This window comes from Grampus griseus, assembly GCF_964374135.1.
Source record: "Grampus griseus genome assembly, chromosome: 5".
NCBI lineage: Eukaryota > Metazoa > Chordata > Mammalia > Artiodactyla > Delphinidae > Grampus > Grampus griseus.
This window is the reverse complement of record NC_138998.1, coordinates 26,045,605-26,072,317: the sequence shown is the minus strand read 5'-3', so window position 1 is coordinate 26,072,317 and position 26,713 is coordinate 26,045,605. Positions and strand designations below refer to the sequence as shown.

Genomic DNA, 26,713 nt, shown 5'->3' with positions numbered 1-26,713 from the left:
GTGTGTTACACCCTATCTCAACAAAATCTATGCATTTCTTTGCAAGGTGTCACTACCCTTCTAATACTCCTGTCCTGGAGGGTAGGAAAAGTCGTATTTTGTTTTTTTGGGTTTTTCTCCAAGCCACCTGGGACACATTCCTAAATTGCTCCCTGGTGGACAGTGTTTCCAACAAGATAACTGAATCCTTCTGGGGGAAATCCATTTTCTACCAGCTCCTTATATATTTCCAGAGCGAGCTCTGCTTATCACCTGCGTATCTAAGGAAGGCCTTTAACCATGACTGAATTGAAATGTGACACAGAGTAACTGATGTTGCTGATGGGAGAGGTGGCTCAATGGGACATGAAACCTGCATTTGGGAGCCACTGCCCTCATGACTCCATCTGGGGCTCAGGTATAAGCATACATTTCGTCCTCTGGGCACCACATCTCCTTAAGTTCTCTCAAAAGCCCCCTCTCCCCCACCCCACCCCACCCCTTTTTTTTAAAACTATAGCTAATATTCTCATTCAACCAATGAACAATTGAGATGGTGTAGAATAGAAGATGAGAGTACAGATTCTGTAGCCCGACTCCCTAGGTTTCCATCCCAACTCAGCTACGTGCTAGTTGAGTCACCTTGACAAATCCTCTAACCTCTCTGTATCTCAGTCTCCTCGTCTATAAAATGTCCTTCATTGGGTTCTACAGTTAAAATACATGAAAAGTGCTTCCAACAAGGCCTGGCACATGGTGAGTACTGTACACATCTGAAGCTCTTTGAGATGATTACCATCAAGGCATCAAGTACCCAGGAGGACGCTTACCCAATTCTTACCAATGATGTCCTCTGAGGAGTAGGATTTAGGAAGAGAGGCTGAAGTGACAATTTTAATTTCTAACTCATGCACTTCTGTATTGTTTGAAGGTATTACTTTTTATTAATAGCAAAATAAGGAAAAAAATTTAATGGCATCTGGCTGAGAATATAAAACAATCTCTCCAACCTCACACTAAAAGCTAAAAAGACACAAAGATTTTTTTTTTAAATCTTACCCAAATATTTAAAACTAATGTTGCCAATCTAGAACCCATATGAATTTTCTGTACCTACAAGACCAACAAAGGCTAAGTGGGGGGAAAATGGCATCGGTGGTCCATCTGTGCTCCACTTCCCCACAAATAGCTATTAAGAACTTTTCTTCAGCCCATAGCAATTAAAAAAAAAATTGTTTTTAGTAGAATTTTACTTTAATATCAAATGAAAAAAACCCACAAAAACCCAAAGCCCTAATAGGTTAAAACAAGTCGAACCACCATTCTACACAGATAAAACCTTCACAAAGGTCAACTGAAGTAATCCAGAGCTAAAAGTGAATTGTGCAGATTTTCAAGGAAGTCACCAGTCATGTAACATAAACAAAGTATTTACACACTTGCAAGCCCTCTAAGAAATGTGCCCCAAGAAGCATTAACTTTGTTTTTTCGTGTGCCATCCTGAAGACCTGCACATTTTATTTTTCAGATAATTTAACATTTTTAATAGAGTGTGCTCTCTACCAAGTGGTAATGCTTTGGTACTATTCATATAGGACTGCTTATCCTAAAGACTTGACATTTCCCCAAGAGGAACTTCCGCTTTAGAAGTTTCATCGAAATTAAAATCTTTATCAAACATCAGTATGGAGGGAGGTGACACGGGATGCAACACATACAGTCAAGTTACCTCTGTAGCTTTAGAAATTACTCTTTCAAGATATTCGCACCAGAGAGCTTAGCCTGTCCTGCTTAATATTCAGTAGTACAGGTTTGAATCATCAGAACCTTGGCAAGACCTTAATATTTCAAAGTTATTAACAACTACCTATAGGGGCAAGTCCATGTTTACTGAGTTATGACAAATTTATTATAACGAAGGAAAACAAGTATAGCCAGCCATCTTAAAAAAATGCTCTAACCACTGCTTCTGAATATAGAAAGACTAAAACTACATACATTTATCATAAAACAAATCCCCTCTGTCCCCTGAAATTCCCCTAATTTCATTCATTAGAAGGGGATTTTTTTTTTTAATAAATGGATACTAGGAAAGCCAAAGGGGATTTTTAAAAAAGACTTAAAAGCACTTTACAGCCTCATTCAGCTTTCCTATGAAATACTCAGCATCTGAAATATTGGGTTGGCCAAAAGGTTCGTTTGGGTTTTTCCATGACATCGTACAGAAAAAACCCAAACGAACGTTTTGGCCAACCCGGTATTATGTACACTTTTTTTTTTTCTTTTAGTAAGTTAGACACTGGCTTCAGAGTTTGTGGAACTGAAGGAAAAATACCCCACTCAAAACTATCCTAAGGGCCTCCCTGGTGACGCAGTGGTTAAGAATCCACCTGCCAAGGCAGGGGACAGGGGTTCGAGCCCTGGTCCGGGAAGATTCCGCATGCCTTGGAGCAACTAAGTCCATGCGAGCCTCTGCTCCTCAAGAAGAGAAGCCACTGCAATGAGAAGCCCGCGGACCGCAATGAAGAGTCGATCCCCCTCGCCACAACTAGAGAAAGCCCACGCACAGCAACGAAGACCCAACGCAGCCAAAAATAGATAAATAAAATAAATAAATTAAAAAAAAACTCTATTAAAAAAACCCAACTATTCTAGAAATCGTCATTTGGCAGAATAGCAGGTATCCAAGTTAAAAATAGGAGGGTCATTTTGTTGCTTTGTTTTCCAAAATTTAAATTGTTTTTTGTTTCCTTTCTACATAAACCTCAGTCACCACGCATGAGTGGAGATGGGTAGAGGCTCTGGCCCCTGTGCCTCCGGCTTCTCAGCAGCTGCTTTCTCATTGCTGCAGCAAGACTTGAATAGATGTGTGTCAGATGAGGACTTCCCCAAGACAGCCTTTATGGATAATGCCACAGCATATTTTCTGTCGTATCCAGTATGTGAGATCCAAAATGGAAAACACTGTTAGAGCCAGAAGCCATCTCTGTATCTGAGCCATCATCTGACTGGTTACTATAACAGGGAGATTGAGCTGGAAAAGCACTTGAGGTGGTACTGTGAGCATCAGAATTACCACGTTTAAATCTCTTCGGCAGTTTGCTGATCTGGTTGCTTTTTATCCTGTTTCCAGATAAGAGTTTTCACTTTCTCTGGTTTCAGTGTAGTCTTTAGACTGGGTCCTGCCCTTGCATCTACCAAGTGATTCCAGTTGTTTTTTTTTTTGTTTTTTGATCCTGATGGTAATTTCTTCCATCTTTTCACAGCAGGACACGGGCATTACAGGTGTCTCCTGATCAAGTCTCATGTAACCGAAAGCAGCTCTGGAAGTCCTTTTCATAGAGTTTACTGTCAGTGAATCGGGAACTGGAGGATTTAGCTCTGCAAATACAGCAGCCCTCTATACTTTGGTATATCTTTGGCTTGTGAAAACCAAACACCTCTTCTTCTGGGCAATACTCTTCCAAAAGCAGCCGATCCACATGCAATAACGTTCCTGAGGTGTGGAGTGCAGGAGTGCATACCAAACCAATCCCCCCCTCCAATCACTCCCTCCTCCTCAACTGCCATGTCTAGAACGATTGTCTCCTGCAGTTCAGCAGCAATTAAAATTTGAGGTTAGTACCAATCAGGAAATAAAGTAGCAGTCCCCTCTACTTCACAATGAGCTTATTTGTTTGTTTTGAGCCAAGTAACCAGTTGTGGCCACCCACAGTTTCCCCATCAGTTTCTCTTTCTACATTCAGTTAAAAACTACAGCTCCCAGAAGACCCCTCGGTAGGAATGGGGGGGGTCTGGAAGAGGTACAGGTGTGCCTGACACTAAAGCAAGCTCATTTAGCCCCACCCACCCTGCCTTAATATCGTTCTGAAAAAGCACCTAGAAGCTTGTTTGTTTAAGGGGCAAGGGCTCAAGAAACCTCATCGTGTGCTGGTCCTGAAGGAATCACTTAAAGATATTAGCCAACAGCAACGAGGAAGGAAAATTATAAAACAGCTGGCAGATGACACAGTTCAGTGGAACCTCAACAAACATGACAGCCAACTAACCCTGGAATCCCCACAAAAATGAAGGCCTCAGCAACCACACCCCAGTGGGCAGCCCCAGGGGCTACCGGACGGAATGTGCAGGGGGCAGAGTCTCCTTCCACGATGCCATCTGAATGAGGTTCCAAAATGAACGGTCACATTATGAATTGCTATTGCTCTTACAGGAATAATTTACTCCACATAAGAACTTGGGCTCCCTCCTTACCAGCTTCAGAAGCTTCATTAAATGTAATTACCACAGCATTCACTATGCCCAAAACATGGAGCTACAGCCATTGTCTTAAAAGAAATACATCTAAAATGGTGCAGGCACTCTGGAAAACAGTCTGGCAGTTACTCCAAAAGTTAAACATTGAATTATCATATGACCCAGCAATGACACTCCCAAGTATACTCCCAAGAGAAGTGAAAACGTATCTGCATGCTAGAACTTGTACACAAATATTCATGGCAGGATTATCCATGACAGCCAAAAAGTGGAAACAATCCAAATGGCCATCCATTGAGAATGGATAAACAAAATGTGATATAGGCATACGACAGACTATTATTCAGTCATGAAAGGGAATGAAGTACTGATGTGTGCTGCAACATGAATGAACCTTGAGAACATCATGCTTAGTGAAAGAAACCAGACACAAAAGGCCACATATTGTATAATTCTATTTATATGAAAAGTCCAGATTAGGCAAATCCATAGAAAGTAGATTAGTGGTTGGCAGAGGATAGGGAGAGAGGAGAATGGGAGTGACTGATAACGAGTGTGGGGTTTCTCTTTGGGTGAGGAAAGTGTTCTGGAATCAGGTAGTGGTGATGGCTCTACAACCATCAGAATATATGAAAAACCACTAAACTGTACACTATACACAGGTGAATTTTATGGCATGTGAAAGATTCCTCAATAAAACTGCTGTAAAAAAAAGATAGAACTAACCCCCCCACCAAAAGTTAATACAAGGGTTTGGGGGAAGTATGGCCAGAGTGTCAATTTTTATTCCTACTTTTTGGAGTTTCGTTTGTTTTTTTCAAAATTTCCCTCTCTAATGTGCAGCTATTACTTCAGTAACTGAAGCTCTGGGATCAGAGAGATTCTGCTGGATTCAAATCCAATCTCTTTCTGGATGAACTGGATAATCTTGGGCAAGTCAATTATTCTAAATCTCAGTCTCCTCATGAAAAATTGCGGGAATAATATCAGTGGCCTCATAGGGCAGTTGTGAGAGTTTAATAAGAGAATGCTGTAGATCAGAGCCTGGCATATTAGTAAGTGCTCAAGCAATATTAGCTGCTGCCAGTTTTGCTATTAAGAATACAGTGCAGTAAAATAATATTACTAATTATCATAGGTAGCACTTACATAGCACTCCTGTGGTGCTTTACATAATTTTAAGGTGTTTAGTCCCCACAACTGCCTTGTGAGGTAGGTATTCTTATGCCCATTTTACAGATGAGCATTTACTGTGGAGTAGATGCACACTTGCCAGTGACATGCAGTGTGTACATTTTGTGGGAATTTAGGAGCAGGTAATGAGCATAGAGAGCTAAGGCAATCAGGGAGGACTTCGTGAAGGAAATGGTCCTGGAAGGAAAGGAAGGTGAGCCCTGGATAACCCCACATGGGTGGGAAAGTGTGGTGAGGACCCTGCAGGTGAAATGGAAGTTACCAAAGAGGTGGGAAATATCAACATTTGTTCATTGTGGGTGATGAATACAGATTATATTATTTCCTGCACTTCTGCACCTTAGAAATAATTACTAATTAACAAAAATTTAAAATATTTAATCATGTTGTAGAGGGATAAAATATTTTCTTTCCCTCAGTCTTTGACCTTCTTGTACATATATACAAGAAAAAACTTGCTGGTTAGAAAAATGAGTAAATGCCAGTTTCTTTATTCTTTCTAAAATAAAGAATATTTATTCTACACTAATAGTATACTATACTAAGCATTGTTTGTAAATACCATACTGTTGTTTGTGATCCTGTACGAGTGTCTGTATAAGCCTTTCCATGCACTGAGTGCTACTCTGAGGTAGACACCAGGAAGCATAAATGCTGGGTCATAGACCCAATTATTAAAACGTGAATCAAGCAGGGGCCAATGGGAAATTTCTGTACCTCCCTTTCAATTTTGTTGTGAACGTCAAACAGCTCTAAAAAAAAATAGTCTAAAAAAAGTAAATCAGAGACTGGGCAGGCTAGCGTCCCAACTCCGCTTGCTTTCCGGGCATCCAGGTCGTTTCTCACGTGGTCGGGGCCGGGAGCGTGAAGTTCGAATCCCCATGTGTGCGCGGGCCCAGGCGGCGACCGGTGCAGCCCTGCGGGAGGGAGGACTAAGTGCGAGGACCTGGTGACCCACTACCCTCCGGGCACGCGCTCTAGCCCCACCTCCCGGGCCCTTCCATTGAGAAACCCCTTAGCGATCACGTGAAAGAGGCATGCCGGCTGCTTCACGTCACGCAGTGCGGACCAATGGTAGCTTCTGTTTATATCGCGGGGGGGCAGGGTCGGAATATTCACGCCCCCGCTGCCGCCGAGTTGCCCTCTAGCGCGGGTGGTGAAACCTAGCCAGGGTGGGAGGCGGCGTGGCTGCAGCGCGGCGGGGAGGGCCGCGCCGGTCGCCTTCTGCAGCCGCGTCTCCGTCAGTTCCCGTCGCCGTCACTGGGGCGCCGTGCGGCTCCAGTCCGGAGCGGAAGCTGCGGCCGTCGCGGCGGCCGGAACCGCGTCCCGCCTCAGCGCCCGGAGGACATGCGGGAGAGAGAATGAGCCAGAGGGACACGCTGGTGCATCTGTTTGCCGGAGGGTGCGTCCCAGGAGGGGCTTGCAGACTGGGGCTGAGGCCGAGGGCCGTGGCCTGAGACGCGGGCGAGAAGGGAGAAGGGGCTTCAGCCCCGGGAACCGAGTGAGGCCCGGGCGGGGAGGGGTGAGGGGACTGGAGCCGGGGGAGCTGAGGGAGCCCACGGGACTGAGGCCGAGGCGGGGAGGGGTGGGAGGGCGACGCCGGCAGGACGTCAGGCTTTGGGCCCGCGGAACCGGAACGAGGCCTAGAGAGTGGCCGGCGGGGCTGGCGTCCACGCAGGCCCAGTTCACGCGCCGCGGCCTAGCGGACGTCGGGGATGCGGGGCCGTGGAAGGCCAGTAACTGCAGGCCTCACGTAGGTTGCTCGGCCGGGGCGGCGTTGGGGGGGAAAGCGGGAAGTGCGGAGGCCGAGCACAAAATGGGCGCCGGGCCTCCTCCTCCTTCCGTCCCTGGCGCGCGGGCTGTGGGGCTGCCTCACGTCGCTCACGCCCCGCCTCGGATCTCCGGCAGCTGATTTCCGGGCCCTCCTCGGCCCCGGTGGGTCGTCAGGGGGCTTCCGGCGCCAACTGGAAGGCTTTGGGGTTCTGTCGCCCGCAATAGCTGTAGGTTTCTAGGTCTTGGAAAATTTCCTTTCTCCAGGTTGCGAGATGCGCTACAAAGCGACAGTGCTTCTGGGGTCGGATTCTATTCCTGAGAACCAAGCGTCTTGTACACCCGCTGCTTTTCGTCTGCTTAAAAGGAGAAAGTGGGGGGTAGGGGAGAAGTCAGAAGCTTTGGCAGTAGTTACTGTGTGTACAAGATTAAGACTAAACTTAAAGTCTTAGTTCCCTGATTGCCAACTTGAGTACTACAGATCTATTGTTCACCCAGTTTAGTCTCCTTTTTCGGTTGTTCTTTCCAAATTATTTGGAGAGTCGTAACAATTTTAAATTTAGGAGTTACTTTTTATCTGTAGGATCACAGTCTTATCAAAAATGGCTACGGCGAATTATGCTGAGGCGCTTTGCTGCCATTATGACCATATAAAGTCGCATCCCTTTAAAGCATACAGTTTGTTTTTAAATCGATTACTTTAAGAATATTAAAGTAATACATAGGCGGTTCTATGCACAGTGGCTTGATTGGAGTTAAACGTGTGGACTCTTGCCAGTGATGACAGTACTTTCCTCGAGTTGGCACATTCATTGAACATTTATTGTACACCAGTTATGGGCCAGGCACTGTTCTGGCATTAAAATACTTTTCATTTAATACTGTTCGTTTAATTCGTGAGACACGGTTTAGGCAGGGTTTGCTTTCTATATTTCTGATACGTAAGAATAATCTTGGCAAATTAAATAATTTTTTAAAAACGATTAGCCATGTAGATGTTCTTGTAAAGATGTGCAAATAATTGGGTTCCCTCCTATAATTAGATCATAAGGTAATTTTTGAAAGTTAGGATACCACGCATCTACTTCTGGCCACTATTTTGGGTGAAAAATGGACACGCTTTTTGATTTTAATTCATCTTCATCTGTAAAATGAAGAAGTTGTACTAAGTGATCTCTAAGGCCCCATTCTAGGTCCTAACATTTTTATTGCTCTGCATTCAAGATTCAGATGTCAAGTTTTGTTTAAAATTTACTTGAAATGTTAGCTTGATTGCACTAACTTCCCAGTTTGGATTAGGATCATCAGCCACGTTGTTGTTACTAATGCCTGTCAAGGCCCTTATGGTTAGCGTTTTCTTTAAAAACAGAAATGGGGCATTTTTGCAGCATCTAAACCCAAATAGATTTAGGAGCGCCTCTACCCCCCAAAAAAGAACCTAGCATATGCAGGTTTTTTAGAGTATTAAATGAAGTACTTGTTTATAGGTCCTGACACAAGATAGGTACTCAGCCTTATAAATTTTCTTCTTTTGCATCCCATTTCGATTTCATGTTTATATGTGGTCTCATAAGTCATTTCAGTAAAACTTGACTTACCTTTTTTAGAGAAACAGTAGAACTAGGAAGGATGGTAAAGATCATCTGGTTTTGCCCCTTCAAAATATGGGAAAATACCAAGGTATAAAAAATTTACCCAACATTAAACAGCTTTTCATACATGTAAAATGAGAGTTAAAATAATCTCTGAAGAACCTCCCAGCTCTATATTAAATGAAATCATTTAGAATAGATTTCTGTATGAAATTTCTGTAGAATATTTTGGAAGTCTGTATGCTAAGCATTATGGAAATGCAAACTGAATTGTGGGTAGCATTGTTCTTAATTGAAGATGTCTAGTATATCTCAAAGTTGCATATTTAGGCAATCATTTTTTGGACGTTCTTCATAGAAAACTAGATTTCATTTTTTTATCATGATAGAATTATGTAAATTAGGAGTTAGGAAACTTATTTTTTACTTTAATAATAACAAGATAGAGAAAAAGCGAGAGATCTTTTTATTAGCCGTTGTGCAATAACCAATAACCTTTCACAGTGGCATTTAATCTTTAGACAAAAATTGTCTTAAGGTGGAGCCTTTGGATTGTTTTCCTGATGGTTATAATCGTATTTATTCAAATATGTGTTTATCAAGATCTCAGATTTCTAGTAGCCTTATAGATGTATTATTAAATCAGGAAAACTTGAAACAGACTAGCACTGGACCTTGGGTCTGGGTGACCGACTCACATGCATAACTCGTGCTTTCTTTAACACACCCTTTGGTCCCATTATGTTTTTGTCAGGGTTAATATTCAGAGTTTGTAAGGTCATCGGTTAGGTTGATTGAGTTACGGAGGCTACTCACAACTGCCCCAAAAGGGTGTAAATATGATTTAATTTTAGCTATGCTTTTAATAACACTATATGTTTGTGTATGAAGACAAAAGCAGTATGTTTTTAAATTCTTTTATAGATCTACATTGTTTAGTTGTGTGTCAGCTGCGTATGTCCACCAAGAGGCAGTTTGGGTTTTTTTCCATTTGAGAGAGAGATTGCCTCAAATGGGAGGAATAAACCTTCAACATTTAAGTGGATGAATTTCCTTCCTTTGTAGCTCCTGTGACAGCTAGAGCTTAATACATATAGTTAGTAATTTCAGATTATCTAAGAAATGGTTTATTTTTATATCCTGGAATTAATCAATCCATTCATTTATCAAATCATTTATTTTTCATTTATTCAGGAAGAAACTCCATTTGGGTGTCAGATAATGTTGATTCTGTAGAAATTTTGTCATAATATTTGTTAAATTACTTGCACCTGTTTCCTTGTAAAATCAGGGCAGAAGTAAACTACTTAAAAGTATAATGTGGTTTATTTACACTTTGTCTACATTTTTTATTAGCCTTATTTCCATAATTTTTATAACCTTTTTCTTTTTTTTCTTTTTAAAAATACATTTTAATTCTTACTAATAGATTGCAAGACTAAGGTAATTTGCTTATCCTGATGTATTCTCAAACTTATTTTCCTGTAAGGGGTTTAGTGTAGTATAGCATTGTGGGTCAGGGACGCCTGGGAGTTTCCAAGACCTTTTTGGTGGTCTGAGACATTAAAGCTCTTCTCATAAAAATACTAACACATTATTTGCCTTTTCACTGTGTTGACATTTGGACTGATGGTGCAAAAACAATGACTGGTGAAGCTGCTGTTACCTTAGCATACATCAAGGCAGCATCACCAGACTGTGCTAGTAGTCACTAGCACTTGCAATTTAAAAACACAGGGTCTCTTAATAATGTTCTTGAAGCAGTAAAAATTAATGTTTTAAATCTTGACTCTTGGGATTTCCCTGGTGGTCCTGTGGTTAAGACTCCACGCTTCCACTTCAGGCAACGTGGGTTCAATCCCTGGTCAAGGAACTAAGATCCCACATGCCACATGGCACGGCCCCAAAACAAAAAATCTTGACTCTTGAGTACACATCTTCATTTCATATTCTGTTTGGCAAATGGGAAACATGAGTAAAGCATTTCTACAATTGTTTCATCCTCAAGCTGAACTAGCCTCTTTTTTCATGAGAACCAGTCTTAAAAGAACAATTGATAGAGAGACTATGACAATTCAAACTTGAATATTTGTCAGATATTTTCTCAAAAAATGAAAGAAATGGGCCTGTTGGTTCAAGAAAAACCACAACAAATGATAACATTTGTTACCATATGATAAAATTTGAGTTTTCAAGCAAAAATTAGAATTTTTGAAATCTTTTTATTTTTATCGTTTATTTATTTATTTATGGCTGCGTTGGGTCTTCGTTGCTGCATGCAGGCTTTCTCTAGTTTCAGTGAGCGAGGGCTACTCTTCATTGTGGTGCGCGGGATTCTCATTGCTGTGGCTTCTCCTGTTGCTGAGCATGGGCTCTAGGCACATGGGCTTCAGTAGTTGTGGCTCGCGGGCTCTAGAGCGCAGGCTCAGTAGTTGTGGCGCACGGCTTAGTTGCTCTGCAGCATGTGGGATCTTCCGGGACCAGGGCTCAAACCCATGTCCCCTGCATTGGCAGGCGGATTCTTAACCACTGCGCCACCAGGGAAGTCCCTTGAAATCTTGAATAGATAGAAAATGTAATTTTTAAAATATTGTATCACAAAACGTATCTACACTTGGAAGACCTGTGTAATCCAGTGAACCAATATTTTTCAAATAACCAATGCATGATGTTATAAAGTAGTGCATAGGTAAAAGATTCAGAATGTAAAATAAAGCAATGGATTTTAATGTAACAATATGAGAAGTTTATTGGTATAGTTCAGATTCCATATTGCAGCTAATTTCAAGAGCCTACCACATGCGCAGTTTTACTGTAATATTGAAAGATATCCACAGTTATCTGAAAGGGGGCGTTGAATTGTTACACTAAAAGATTTCAGTGCCATGGTTGTGGAAAAAGTGGAGTAGGATAAAGGGGAATAATGGGGGTGCACTGTAGTTCTAAGTAGGAGGATAGTGGAGTCTTTGAGAAGGTGACTTTTGAACGAAGACCTGGAGAGGAGAGAGTTAACTATTCAGAGGGAACAGGCAGTGAAAAGATCCTAAGTAGGGTAGGAGCACTGAAATGAGGCAAGTATAGCCAGAGTAGTAGGCTATTGTTAGGCCATTGAAGATCTTTGGCTTTTCTGAAATGGGAAGAGTCATTGCAGGAGTTTTAAAGCCAAATTCTGGTCGTACCATGCTTAGAATAGACTGTACATAGGGCAGGGCCAGAAGTAGGGAAATGATTTGGCTACTGGAGTAATCAAAGTGAGAGGTAACGGTTCTTCAGAGAAGGTTGTAATGTACTGTATGTGGTGTGTGAAGAAAAGTCAAGAATAACTCCAAGGTTTTTAGTTTAGGCACCTAGAGGGAGGGAATTGCTGTTAACTGAGATGGGAAGGAAGGTTGTGGATGGAATAAGGTTGGGGGAAGATCAGTATGTAGTTCCATTTAAGACGAAAATTTGAGAAGTAGAGAAGCAAAAAGCCAGTTGTTTAGGTGGCTGGTTGTATTAGGTAACTCCAGGAAGGAGCTCTGGACTAGAGATAACACATTTAATAGTTAGTGGAACATAGATGATGACATGAGCCTAGACGAGGTCAGTAAGTGAGTGAATATAGAGCAGAAGAGAGGAAATTTCAGCAAAAGAGATCAGAAGCAGAGCAGGAACCAGCAAAGTAGACTTAAAAAGTGCCCAAGAAAATGTGTTCTGAAAGTCAAGTGAAGAAACAAATATACAGTATTTAGGAAGGACATATGTTATTGTCCATTAAGATGAGGTCTGAGAGCTATTAATTATTGAATTTAACAATTGTGGAGACCTTTGGTTACCTTGATCAGCAGTTTCCAAGGCAGAGCAGGGGGAGGGAAATCTGATGGGAGCAGGAGAGAAATTAGAGACAGTAAATAGGATTTTGAGATTTGTTACAAAGGGGGATCAAAGAAACAAAACAGTAATTTGGGTGGGCGGTGTTACTTTTACTAAAACTACCACATACCCTCAGCATATTTTGCTTCTGTAGTGAATTTTAGTCTTGATATCATTGTTTTTCCTTACGTTGAAAACTATACATCCACATCTTGGGCTGTATCATAATGGCTTACTTCTGTGTTTCCATGTTTATCAAAGTTGTTGGTTAACATTTTCTTTTTTTTTTCAGTTTATCAGTGTTTTGATTTTGCTTTAGTATTTCAGATAAGCCTAGCTTGTTAATTTTTTTCCTGCATGAGAAACACTACATGTACCCCCCCAGCCAAATACCATTATTTTCAACCACTCTCATATCTGACTTTTCAACCACTCTCATATCTGACTTTTCATAAGTTAGTCTGTCGAGTATATAGAATATGTCCTTCATTCTTCAAGAACTTGTTTCTTGCCTGAACATTAAAGCTTCAGAAGAAATAACCTCTACAAATATACTATCAGAAAAACAATCTTTAGTAAGACTTTCTAAATGATTTTTATGGAATTTCAGACACAGGCTACATGTTTTGAGATTGCAACTCTATAGCTAACATTTTTTTTTAATTTTTTAAAATATTTATCTAATTTTGGCTGTGTTGTGTCTTAGTTGCAGCAGGAGGGCTCTTCGTTGCTGCACGCGGGCTTCTCTCTTAATTGTGGTGCCCAGTCTCCAGAGCATGTGGGCTCAGTAGTTGTAGCACGCAGCTTAGTTGGCCCATGGCATGTGAGACCTTAGTTCCCTGACCAGGGATTGAACCCTTGTCCCCTGCATTGGAAGGCGGATTCTTAACCACTGGACCACTAGGGAAGTCCCTATAGCTAACATTTTAATGAATCTCTTTCTTAGTGGTATTTCTTAATATGACTGATGCTCTAATTAGGAAATTACAGGGGAGTGTTACCTGCAGCAGAAAAATGACAAAATATTTTAACCTATTCACTTTGCTTTACAAAGCTAGACACTGCAGTTGTCTGACAAAATAGTTTTGTTTAATGTTAACAGAAATATATTTCTAAAGTACCTGCATATACATATATATGTGTGTATATACGTACATACACATACACACAAATATTGTGGACCCAATCAGAATAGATTTTGTCCATTTATAAATTAACCTTGCCTATTCAGAACAAGTGTCCTGATCCATACATGCTCAAAAGGTCAGAATCAAAGATATATGTATAACAGCCACAGTCTTAGAATCCCATTTCTTTTCCTTGACCCATCCTTTCCTTAGCAGAAACCTGGGGCACCTTAAATTCCTCCATAGGTGTGGCTAGTTAAGTTCTTTAAAGCCAGGGGAACTGAATCTAGTGGTTCAGGCCCTTGGGGCTATCCTGCTGATCAGGTTTTGCATCTGCACTGACCTAGGGATTTATGACTCTTGGCATCATGGCTGAACTGATCTGCTTGTTACTAATATTTACTTAGTGAACAATTGCTTTTTCCCCTTCCCTATCTTCCCCCAACCTCCCACATTTCTGATTCTTGTGTTGCTGTAACTTGGGTGAGGGAGAGTATCTTAGGGCCCTCAGAGTCCTTTCTCTTTCTTAAAGATGTTTTCCCAGATTGTTTCGTTTTGGTTTTTTTTAACCAGTTTCTTGGTTCCATTGTGCCTAGCTTCAAAAAAAAAATTTTTTTTTCCATTCTAAGCAGCTTTTAGCCATTCCTTTACTCAAGGGATCCATAGCCCTTGAGTAGTTAGAACCCCTGGCATGTCAAAAAATTTTATCTTCATTATATACAGTAAACAAGTAGAAGCCACACTTGAAAGTTCTGACACATTTACTCCCAAATTACCATAGGCTAAAAATGTGTCTACATTCCAGTAAATTCCTGGGGTGACTTGATTTACTTATTGTATAATTTCTCAAACATCATGAAAATAGAATAGTTTTAAATGTCTTGTAAAGGTGTTTCGTGATAACCATGTTAAACAATTCTTAAATATTCTCTAAAATCAATGCATAGTTACATGATAACCTGACTCTCACCAAGCAACCTTGGCCTCATATCTTTAAAAGGTATGACATTTGCCTTTGAAACTTTAAAATTGGCATTGATCCAAATAGTTTTACGAAGAACGCATAGTTGAGATTTTCTAATGTGGATATACCAAGGGTATAGGGGCATTTTACAGTTTTATTTGATTCATAACCTTAGAAACCCCCTTTCTAGATTTTTTTTTTTTTAAATTTTTGGCTGCATTGAGTCTTCATTGCTATGTGTGGGCTTTCTCTAGTTGTGGCGAGCGGGGGCTACTCTTAGTTGCGGTGCACGGGCTTCTCATTGCAGTGGCTTCTCTTGTTGTGGAGCACGGGCTCTAGGCACATGGGCTTCAGTAGTTGTGGCACGCAGGCTCAGTAGTTGTGGCTCGCGGGCTCAGTAGTTGTGGCTCGCGGGCTCAGTAGTTGTGGCTCACCGGCTTAGTTGCTCCACGGCATGTGGGATCTTCCCAGGCCAGGGCTCGAACCCATGTCCCCTGCATTGGCAGGCGGATTCTTAACCACTGCGCCACCAGGGAAGTCCCCTTTCTAGATTTTTGATATTACAGAATAACACATTTATATGGTCTTCTGCTATCAAACTTGGCTGTTCTCTCCTTGGAATTCTTTGCTAATTGAAGCATTTAAAGCAAATGAATGAGAGACTTTGAATTGTAACTTTTTCTTTTAACAGTAAAGCATCCAACTTAATACTTTCGTTAGTAGCAAATTACATTGGTGACACCTTGCAATTGATCTTGACACATTGGCCACATCACTGGATCAGAAGGGACTCAGGACCAGCTAGAAGGCTAGAAATAAAATGAGGCCCTGCTTTAAGGCACTTGCAGTGTGGCTTGTGAGGGGAAATATAAGAGGAAGTTTAGAATGTAGAACGAGTGAGACTTGAGGATAGTCGGATATCAGAAGGCCTCTTTATCCTTTAATCTCCCTTCGAACTGATGATTGTTAGCCTCCAATACCGCAGGAGCATGCTTGGTGTGTTAAACTCTAATAATTAGAATTAGAGCAGAGGCCAGTATGTTTGGAACAGAGTGAGTGAGAAGGTGGATAGTAGATGAGATCAGGAGGAATCAGGGAAGATCAGATTGTGTTAGATCTTGTAGGCCATTGTGAGGACTTTGACTTTTATTCTGAATGACATAGGAAGTCTTTGGAAAGTTTTGAGCAGAGGAGTGACTTAATCTGACAAGATTTTAATACAGTCACTCTTATGTATTGAAGATACATTGGAGGGAGTGGGGTAAGGGTAGAAGAAGAGAGACACTAATTAGGAGGTTAGTCCAGTAACTTCGACAAAATATTGTGGCTTAGACCAGGGTGAAAGTGGTGAGAGGTGGTCAAGATTCTGGATTTATTTTGGAGTTCTGAGTCAAAGACACTGGCGCAAATACATCATTTTTTCATGGAGTCCATTGGGTCCCAGAAACATCAACCACATTCTCCAGTTAAAAACCCGTGCTGTTTTTAAAGGATACTTACTGCTAAAATTATGATTAAACATTTATTTAAAAATAAAGAAGTTTATACGTATAGTTTCAAAAAAAGCTGCTGAAATAAAAACCGTTTCCCTGCCCCCTTCCCCCATGTCTCCTTACCAGCGGGAACTTCTTATTTTATCTGCTTAATAGTTAGGTTTGGCATAGAATTCTAGAATAAGTAATCTTCTGCAGTTGTTGAGTAGTGTGATGCTATTATGACTTTTCCTGTGTTTGCGACCTTTTGTTCTTTCTAGAAATTCATGAGATCTTTGTCTCCAGTATAATGAAAGATTGCAATATTGTAACTTGATGTGGGTTTTTTGCATCCATTGTACCCGCTAAACCTGAGCTCACAGTTTGAGTTCGTGTGCTTCAGAAAATTAGCCTTCTGCCCTGGAATACAGTTTTACCCATGGTGGGGAGGAAGAGAATACCACCTGGGTATCCTAGCTTTGCTACATTACCCGTCAGCCAGTCCTTCTGTTTTAAATTCTTAGCCTTACCTCCATCTTGAGTACTTGGTGCACTTAGTCATTAGGCCTGTTGTAAGGAGTTCAGCAGGGCAAAACTGTTTGCTTCTCTTTGGTATTTGTTTCTGCAAGCCTTTCTTCCTCTTTGCCAAGGCAGTTAATCCTTCCCATTTGATTCATTGCTTGAAATCGTGTTAATTTCTCCTCTTTGTCCTTGTGGCATTTTCCTTTAGACAGTGAGTTTTGACATGGTGAAGAGATAAATCTAATGTAATTAATCCTGCTTTCATACATAGAGATTTTTAAATGTTTATTGACAGCAGTAGTTTTGTTCTCTACATCAATTATGATGATTTCAGTGTACAAAATAATTACTGTAAAATGACTAAGATAAAAAGCAGCATGAGAAACACTGGAGTGTCACTCCTGTACTACATACCTATTGCATTGTATAATGTAAAACTGCTTCAGGACAGTGTAAGTGCTTGTGTATACACCCACTTACACCGCCCTCCCCCCGCAGCTCTGTACAGTTTAGATCGTCATGTATTTTATTTATTGAAGTGTTTTTTTTAGGAATCATAGTATATATGTCTGTCGTCTGCCATAAAGTATTTGTAATAGTTCTGTTAAAAAATTTAGTTGCTGGGCTTCCCTGGTGGTGCAGTTGTTGAGAGTCCGCCTGCCGATGCAGGGGATACAGGTCCGTGCCCCAGTCCGGGAAGATCCCACATGCCGCGGAGCGGCTGGGCCCGTGAGCCATGGCCACTGAGCCTGCGCGTCCGGAGCCTGTGCTCCGCAACGGGAGAGACCGTAACGGTGAGAGGCCCGCGTACTGCCAAAAAAAAAAAATTTAAAAATTTAGTGGCTATAATCAGTAATAGATGCTGACAACTTCAGTAGCTAATGCTTATTGAGTACTTTCTATGTGTCATGTCATGGGTTATATCGTTATCGTATATTATCCTTACAACAAGCCTGTGAGGCATAGATACTGTTCTTCCCTGGTAGGTTGGTTGGTTGTTTTCTTTGTGTAATGTGTTTATTCTCTCGGAACCAGGAATGACTGAGTATGATATAGGTAGTCATTCCTGTGAATGTGCTAACTTTGCTTTTTGCTTTTGTTTATTTTAATTATGCAAGTAATTCATGTTCATTGTGAAAACCAAGGACATATTCTTTAGGTTTTACAGAATATAAATTTGCATGTTTATTACAAATTTGGGGTCTATTGGGGTTTATGTTCAATAAGCTTATGTAAATATATTAAACAGCTTTCAAAAAGCTAGGCAAATTTGAATTAAAAACAAATATGAGTTACTATAAATAAATCACTACTGTAGTGTGAATACAGTGTGGTCTACCATGTAGGCTCTCTTGAGTTCTGTAGTATATACTAAAGTGTATACTGTGATGATTCATATCTCTTACTATGTAGCCTCAACAATTAACATAAATAAACTATGGCTTCTGTTTTTAAGATTCTCCTTGGGCCTTGTATATAATTAGGGGGTTTTTTTGTTGTTGTTTTTTTAAGAAGATGTTGAGGGTAGGAGTTTATTTATTTATTTTTGCTGGGTCTACTTTTCTGTGCGAGGGCTTTCTCTAGTTGTGGCAAGCAGCGGCCACTCTTCATCGCGGTGTGTGGGCCTCTCACTATCGCGGCCTCTCGTTGCGGAGCACAGGCTCAGTAGTTGTGGCTCACGGACCTAGTTGCTCCGCGGCATGTGGGATCTTCCCAGACCAGGGCTCGAACCCATGTCTTCTGCATTAGCAGGCAGATTCTCAACCACTGCGCCACCAGGGAAGCCCTATAATTAGGTTTTTAAGCCTATTTCATAGCTGCTTAAAAATATCAGTTTCTTATTCATTGAGTGTAGAACTCTCCCTTGGCCTGCTTAATTTTGTTTCAGATCTTTTATGGCCCTACTATTTGTCTAATTGACGCTTGATTTCTGAAAATATAATCATGGTTTTGATCTTTTCTTTGGGGGGATTAAATTTTTTAATTTCCTATTTAAAGTCATAAATGGAATTTTTGAGAAATACTAATTTTTTGGTTTCCCAGTACATAAAAAGGTTTGCTTATACTATACTGTAGTCTATTAAGTGTTCAATAGCATTATGTCTAAAAAAAACAACGTATATACCTTAATTTAAAAATACAGATGACCTGGGGACTTCCCTGGTGGCGCAGTGGTTAAGAATCCGCCTGCCAATGCAGGGGACACAGGTTCGATCCCTGGTCCGGGAAGATCCCACGTGCCGCAAAGCAACTAAGCCCGTGTGCCACAACTACTGAGCCCGAGCACCACAACTACTGAAGCCCGTGTGCCTAGAGCCCGTGCTCCGCAATAAGAGAAGCCACCGCAGTGAGAAGCCCGCACACCACAACACGGGTTTGAACTGCACAGGTTCACTTATAGGCAGATTTTTTTCAGTGAATGCATACCATAGGACTACACAACCCATGGTTGGTTGAATCCACAAATGTGGAGCCACGGATACAGGAGGGCTGACTATATAGTTATACGTGGATTTTTGACTGTACTGAGGATCGGCACCCCTAACACCCAGGTTATTCAAGGATCAAATGTACTTGATTGCTGGGAATTCCCTGGCTGTCCAGTGGTTAGAACTCCGCGCTTCCACTGCAGGGGGCATGGGTTTGATCCCTGGTTGGGGAACTAAGATCCTGCAAGCCGCGAAGCGCTGCCAATAAAATAAAATTTAAAAAACCCAAATGTATTGATACTTGATTGCTAAAAAATGCTAACCATCTAACAACACAGCTGCCACAGACCTTCAATTTATTAAAAAACGCAATACTTGTGGGACACAATAAAATGATGTATGCCTATACTATAATCAAAACATAGGACATTTCTGTTATCCCAGGAATTTCTCCATGCCCTTTGCGGTCAGTTATTCCCACCTCAGCTGCCTCTTGGTGACCACTGATCTTACTTCTGTTCTAGTTTTTTTGCCTTTTACAAAATGTCATAAAAATGAAAATGTTACAAAATGAAAGCCTTTTGTGCTGTTTTTTTTCAGTTAGCATAATGTTTTTGAGATTGATCCAGGTTGCTGCTTTTTATTACAGAGCAGTAGTCCATTGTATGAATAGACCACAGTCTGTTTATCCTTCATCAGTTGATGGACATTTTGGTTGTTTCCAGTTTTTGGCTATTAAGAGTAAAGCTGCTGTAAACGTTCATGGACAGGTCTTTGTGTGGACATATACAGGCATAGCACGTTTTATTGCACTTTGCTTTATTGTATTTTGAAGGTAATGCCTTTTTTTTAAAAAAAACAAAGGTTTGTGGCAACCCTGTGTTGAGCAAGTCTATCAGAACCATTTTCCCAACAGCATTTTTATTTCTTTGCTCATACCCTTTTTCTGTCCTATCACATTTTCCCACGATTTTCCGTTCTTCATCAAACCTAGCATAAAAATGCTCAGTTTTAGCCACTTCTTAGCGTCTTCATTTTCTTATGAAGTTTTACACATAAAACTTAAATAAATTGTATGCTTTTCTCTCTTTTTAAATTGAAGTATAGTTGATTTACAGTGTTGTATTTCTTGTGTTCGGCAAAGTGATTGTTATTTTTATATATATACTTTTCAGATTCTTTCCCATTACAGTTTATTACAAGATATTGAATATAGTTTCCTGTGCTGTACAGTAGGACCTTGTTGTTTATTTTATATATACTGGTTTGTATCTGCTAATGCCAAACTCTAATTTATCCCTCACTCTCCCTTTCCCCTTTGGTAACCATAAGTTTATTTGTAAGTTCATTTGTAGCATTTTTTTAGATTCCACATAGAAGTGATATCATATATTTGTCTTTTTGTCTGACTTCCTTCACTTAGTATGATAATCTCTAGGTCCATCCAGTGTTGCTGCAGATGGCATTATTTCATTTTTTTTTTTCATGGCTGAGTAACATTCCATTGTGTATATAATACCACATCTTCTTTATCCATTCATCTGTTTATGGACATTTAGATTGCTTCCATGTCTTAGCTATTGTAAATAGTGCTGCTATGAACATTGGGTGCATGTATCTTTTTGAATTAGAGTTTTCTCCAGATACATGCCCAAGAGTGGGATTGCTAGATCATATGGTAACTCTATTTTTAGTTTTTTAAGAATCTCCATACTGTTCTCCATAGTGGCTGCACCAATTTACATACAACGTAGGAGGATTCCCTTTTCTCCACACCCTCTCCAGCATGTATTATTTGTAGACTTTTTGATGATAGCCATTCTGACTGGTGTAAGGTGATACCTCATGGTAATTTTGATTTGCATTTCTCTGATAAGTAGTGATGTTGAGCTTCTTTTCATGTGCCTGTTGGCCCTCTGTATGTCTTCTTTGGAGAAATGTCTATTTAGGTCTTTTGCCCATTTTTTGATTAGGTTGTTTTTTTTTGATATCGAGTTGTATGAGCTATTTGTACATTTTGGAAATTAATACCTTGTCAGTTGCATCATGTGCAAATATCTTCTCCCATTTCTGTAGGTTGTCTTTTTTTTTTTTTTTTTTGCCGTATGCGGGCCTCTCACTGTTGTGGCCCCTCCCGTCGCAGAGCGCAGGCTCAGCGGCCATGGCTCACGGACCCAGCCGCTCCGCGGCATGTGGGATCTTCCCGGACCGGGGCATGAACCCGTGTCCCCTGCATCGGCAGGCGGACGGACTCTAAACCACTGCGCCACCAGGGAAGCCCTGTAGGTTGTCTTTTCGTTTTGTTTATGGTTTCCTTCACTGTGCAAAAGCCTTCACTCTGCAAAAGCTTATAAATTTGTTGTTTATAGAATGGATAAACAACAAGGTCCTACTCTTATAGTACAGGAACTGTATTCAATATCCTGTGATAAACCATAATGGAAAAGAATATGAAAAAGAATGTAAATATATATGTATGACTGAATCACTTTGCTGTACAGTAAAAATTAACACAACATTGTAAATCAACTATATGTCAATAAAATAAATTTTAAAAAGAAACTCATCTGTTTTTTCAAAGCAAAAAACTTACAAGTTTGATCAGCATTTTTAAAAATTAAGATGTACTTTTTTTAGACATAATGCTATTATTGCACACTTAATATACTACAGTATAGTGTAAACATAACTTTTATATGCACTAAAAAAGCAAAAAATTCATGTGACTCAATTTATTGTGGTAGTCACTGTATTGGGATGGTCTGGAACTGAATCTACAATCTCTCTAGGTATGCCTGTATGTGTTGATTTTTCCCAGGTCAACACCTTAGGAGTGGGATTGCAGGGATGTACAGCAGTAATATGTTTAACTTTGTAAGAAACCACCAGACTTTTTCTCAAACTGTGACTTTTTTTTTTTCTCCAAAATCTACCATTTTGTGGGAATTCCCTGGTGTTCCAGTGGTTAGGACTCTGCACTTTCACTGCTGGACCGGGATTCAATACCTGGTTAGGGAACTAAGATCCTGCAAGCCACACAGTGTGGCCCCCCCAGAAAAAAAAATCTACCATTTTGCATTCCCACCAGCAGTGTTTGAGGTTTCTAGTTGTTCTGTATCAACCCTTGTTATTGTCAGTCTTTTTAATTTTATCCATTAGTAAGATGTGCAGTGTACCTCATTGAGGTTTTAATTAGCATTTTCCTGATGAAAAATGATTTTGAAAAATCTTTGTTTATTTGTATCCATATATCTTTGTTGAAGTATCTGTTCGTCTTTTTTTAGTTGTTTTTATTTTTGAGTTTTGTTTCTGAATATAAGCACTTACAAGATAAGTGTTTTGCAAATAGTTCTCTCAGACTGTGGTTTGTTTTTTTCATTTTCTTAACAGTTTCTTTCAGAGTGTGGAAATTTTAAACTTTGGTGAAGTCCAGTTTATCAGTTTTTTTCTTTTATGATTCATGTGTTTGCTTTTTGTTGTTCAATCTAAGAAATATGTGCCTAACCCAAAGTCAAAAAGATTTTTCTCCAAATGTTTCCTTCTAGAAGTTTTGTATAGTCCATTTTGAGTTACTTTTTAAAATATGATATGAGGTAAGAATCAAGTTTCATTTTACATGTGGATGTTCTCTGTTTTTCATTTGTTGTGTTAATTTTTCACTTTTATTGCATAAAGTTTGTTTCAGTTTTATTTTCTTGATGGCATGTACTGTTAAATTAATATGAAATACTCTTATTAATGATTTCTTGTCCTAACTTTTTTTGGAATGGTATTGTTTTCATGCCTGCTTTCCTTTTATTATATCTTTTGTATATACATATTTTTTAAATTCTATACGTAGAATTGTTTAGTATCTTTCTGTGGTGGGCTGTTTTTCTTCTTGCTCTAATGCCTGTTTTGGAGGTCCAGGTTACTTCTGACTCAGTCTGCTTTTCTCTTTCAATGCAGTAAGAGGTCTCTTGAGTGATTTTCCTCTGGTTAGAAAACAGTTCTCAGAACTCCATTGAGTAGCTATTAATGCTTTAAGAGAAAATTATTTTCCAGTCTTGCATTTAGAAAGAATAAATTACTCAGCCTGTCTCTTATATACTTTCAAAAAGTTTAAATAATATCCTTTAAGAGCTTTTATTTTGTTGTTGTTTTGGTGATCAGTCCTTATATTTAAATTGGATTCTTCTAGCTAAGCCTACCTACTTTGCACAGATTCCCACATGGTGGGCCTAACATACAGATTTTGAGACTCAAATTCCGTATTTATTTGTAGGTGAAATGCCTCTGAGTATTTGGATATTTAAAATAAGGGGACATGTATGATTATCCATCAGTGGTTTATTTCATATTGCTCTCAAGACCATTTCTTGAATTTTGAAAGATAAGATAGGAGTTTGAGAAATAGGATATACTTCAAATAATGGTCTAGGTTTCAACACAAGTAATATCTGGGCAAGGAGTACCAAATAAAGCCCTAGAACAGTGTTTAAAAGCTATGATGTGACGTACCAGTAAATTTCAGTAGTAACACCCACTGTTTGGAATCTTCAGCTAATTATTCTTGCTAGGTAGATATTAAGCTCAGTTACTTTTAACTACTAAAGGTGTTTGTATACAGTCAAATAAGTGAAACATTTAAAAAATTATTTAGTCTTCTAAAATCAAAAATCGTAAATTTTAGTACCTTCACAAAGCCCCAGTTGTTCATTTGTTTCATAGCTCTGCGCATGTGTACTAATTTGTGAATTAAGTAGATAAGTTTTGTTCTTTGCATTTTTTTGTAGATGTGGTGGTACGGTGGGAGCTATTCTGACATGTCCACTGGAAGTTGTAAAAACACGGCTGCAGTCATCTTCTGTGACACTTTATATCTCTGAAGTTCAGCTGAACACCATGGCTGGAGCCAGTGTCAATCGAGTAGTGTCTCCTGGACCTCTCCATTGTCTAAAGTGAGAGCACAGTATTCATGAATTTTTGTCGGCTTTACCTTAGTGATGCCCATGTTTGTTTATTTATATTCTGCCATATTTAAAAAGGTTTTTACAAACTTAATGACAGAATTACTCCCATAAATTCAGTAGAAACAATAATCCCTAATGGAGAGGAACAGTAAGTTGGATAATATGTACGTTGGATAAAATGTAATATTATTTCCAAATCATGTGTATTTGGAGTATTTTTCTACATTTATCCAGTGGATTTATTTTCTCAAGACATTATAGGTATTTTGTTTTGTTTAAATAAATTCATTTATTTTTGAAATGTGATCATGTTAAATGCTAACTCTTTATGTGTATTTTTAATTTTCAAAGTGCTCACACAAGTAAGTACATCCAATTAATGTCAGTCTGATTTTTATATGACCTAAATATAACTAAGGTTTAAAGCAGAGTTCTACTGATGTTAAAATGTACTTCAGTGATCGGCATTTCTTAATGGTTTGAAAAAGATGTGTTTTTACATTTTACCATACTTCATTGTGTTACAAATTAGATTTGAAATTTCAAAACTATTGAAATTGAGTTTTATATGTTTAAACTTAGATATGTAACTGAATGCCCTGGGTGTCTGTCTTATCAGCTCAGTTGGGACATAATCTATTTGAGCTTAGTTCAGTAGTGTTTATTTTGTAGTAGCAAGTAAACTCATACTGTGTGTTTTTCACTACCAAAAGATTTCATCACTCTTTTCTTTTTTCAAATTTACTTAAGTACATGAGTAGGTAGAATAAAATTGTTAACAATTTGGGGTTAAAATGCCATTGTTGTAGATATATACTTCTATCTGCTTAATAAGAGTATTTTAATATCATGATTCTGACAGTTATTACCGAATGTAATGCTCCTCTTCTTAAAATTCTTCCTTTGACCTTTGTGACAATACTATATTTTTTAAATTCTATTTTTCAGTGGTTTTGCCTTCTCTGACTTTCCTCAGAGGAACTGTAGGAATCCCTCTGGGCTCTGTTTTAATTTCTCATTTAAGAGTCAGTTTAATATTTCACCTGTCATCGGTGTCCAGATGGCTTCCGACTCTGCATTCTCTTGCCTTAAACTCTCTTGACTCTTATTCCCATTTTTTCCCTATTTTGGGGCTCTGTCCTAATCAATCTGTTTCATGGTTTCTTCCTTTGGTTTTTAATTTCCCAACATCTCTTGAGAGATAATTTACATACCATAAAATTCACCCATTTAAAGTGTACAATTCAATTGTTTTTAGTATATTCAGAGTTGTTCAAACCATCACCATACTCTAAATTTAGAACATATTCATCACCACCACAAAAAGAAGCCCTTTCCTGTTAGCAGTCACTCCTGTTTTCTCCTCTTCCTCTCCCCCTAGCCCTAGGCAACAACTACTAATCTACTTTCTGTCATTATAGATTTGCATATTCAGGACACTTTACATAAATGAAATTATATAGTATGTGGTCTTTTACTGGTTTCTTTCATTTAGTGTGTTTTCAAGGTTCATCTACGTTGTAACAAATATCTTTTTGTTGCCAAATATTCCATTGTATAGGTACGTACCACATTTTATTTATCCACCCATTGGTTGATGAACATTTGCATTGTCTCCCCTTTTGGAGTATTACGAGTAATGCCATTATAGGAACACATGTTTTATTTTTCTGGGGGATATACTGGTAGTGGAATTGCTGGGTTGTATGGTAACTATATTTAACACTTTAGGGAACTGCCAAACTGTTTTCCAAAGCGGATACATCATTTTACATTCCCACCACCAATGAATGAGATTTCCAGTTCCTTGCCAAAAAATAAAATAAAGTGTAAAATAAAATTCCTCACCAACCTTTGTTTTACTCCATCTGTCTTTCTGATTATAGCCATCCTAGTGGCTATGAAGTGTTTCATGGCTTCTTAACCTGGAACTTTAGGAATTCCCCCCAGGCTTTGTCAATTTCTTAGGGGCTCTTGGATGAGCTTCAAGAGGTCTGTAAATTAGGTGAAATTGTATGCAAAATTGTGAGTGTTTGCAAATGTGTTTTTTTTTAAAGGACACTTACCTTTCTTTTACTTCTCAAAGGGATTATTAACAGAAAGGGCTGGCAAACATGGAAATTTTCAAAATGTGCTCTACAATTTGTCATTCTTAATTCTGCTTCTGTCTAATCTAGTTTTATCAAAAGTGCTTCTGGGGACTTCCCTGGTGGTCCTCTGCACTCCCAATGCAGGGGGCCTGGGTTTGATCCCTGGTCAGGGAACTAGATCCCACATGCATGCTGCAGTGAAGATCCTGTGTGCTGCAACTAACACCTGGCACAGCCAAATAAATTTTCTTTCTTTCTTTCTTTCTTTTTTAAGTGCTTCTGTATCACCTGTGTCAGTCATCTGGTGGCATGGTAAAAATGTAGATTGCTGGGCACTGTCCTGTACCTACTGAATTAAGAATACTTTGAGGGTGGGATCTAAGAAATTTGCATTTTGAACAAATGCTCCAGTAATAATGATAATAGTAAGAGTTATCAAGTGCTTACTGTGAGCCAGGTACTCTTTTAAGCTCTTTTTTTTTTTTAATTTATTTATTTTTGGCTGCGTTGGGT

General features: G+C 39.4%; 1 protein-coding gene and 1 pseudogene across 2 annotated transcripts in view; one reads left to right on the top strand and one right to left on the bottom strand.

Moving 5' to 3' along the window:
• Positions 1-2,748: 2,748 nt before the first annotated feature.
• LOC309822697 (SIN3-HDAC complex-associated factor-like) lies at positions 2,749-6,313 on the bottom strand (annotated as a pseudogene). The gene is made up of 2 exons: positions 6,277-6,313; positions 2,749-3,475 (listed from the first exon to the last, which is right to left on the bottom strand). The product of its transcript is annotated as an SIN3-HDAC complex-associated factor-like (transcript).
• A 381-nt stretch (positions 6,314-6,694) lies between these two features.
• SLC25A36 (solute carrier family 25 member 36) overlaps positions 6,695-26,713 on the top strand; it is a 40,854-nt gene continuing 20,835 nt past the window's right edge. The window contains exons 1-2 of the mRNA XM_082654517.1: positions 6,695-6,832; positions 23,934-24,098. Of these exons, the coding sequence (XP_082510643.1) occupies positions 6,792-6,832; positions 23,934-24,098 (206 nt within the window). The 5' untranslated portion in view covers positions 6,695-6,791. The remainder of the gene's footprint in view (positions 6,833-23,933; positions 24,099-26,713) is intronic.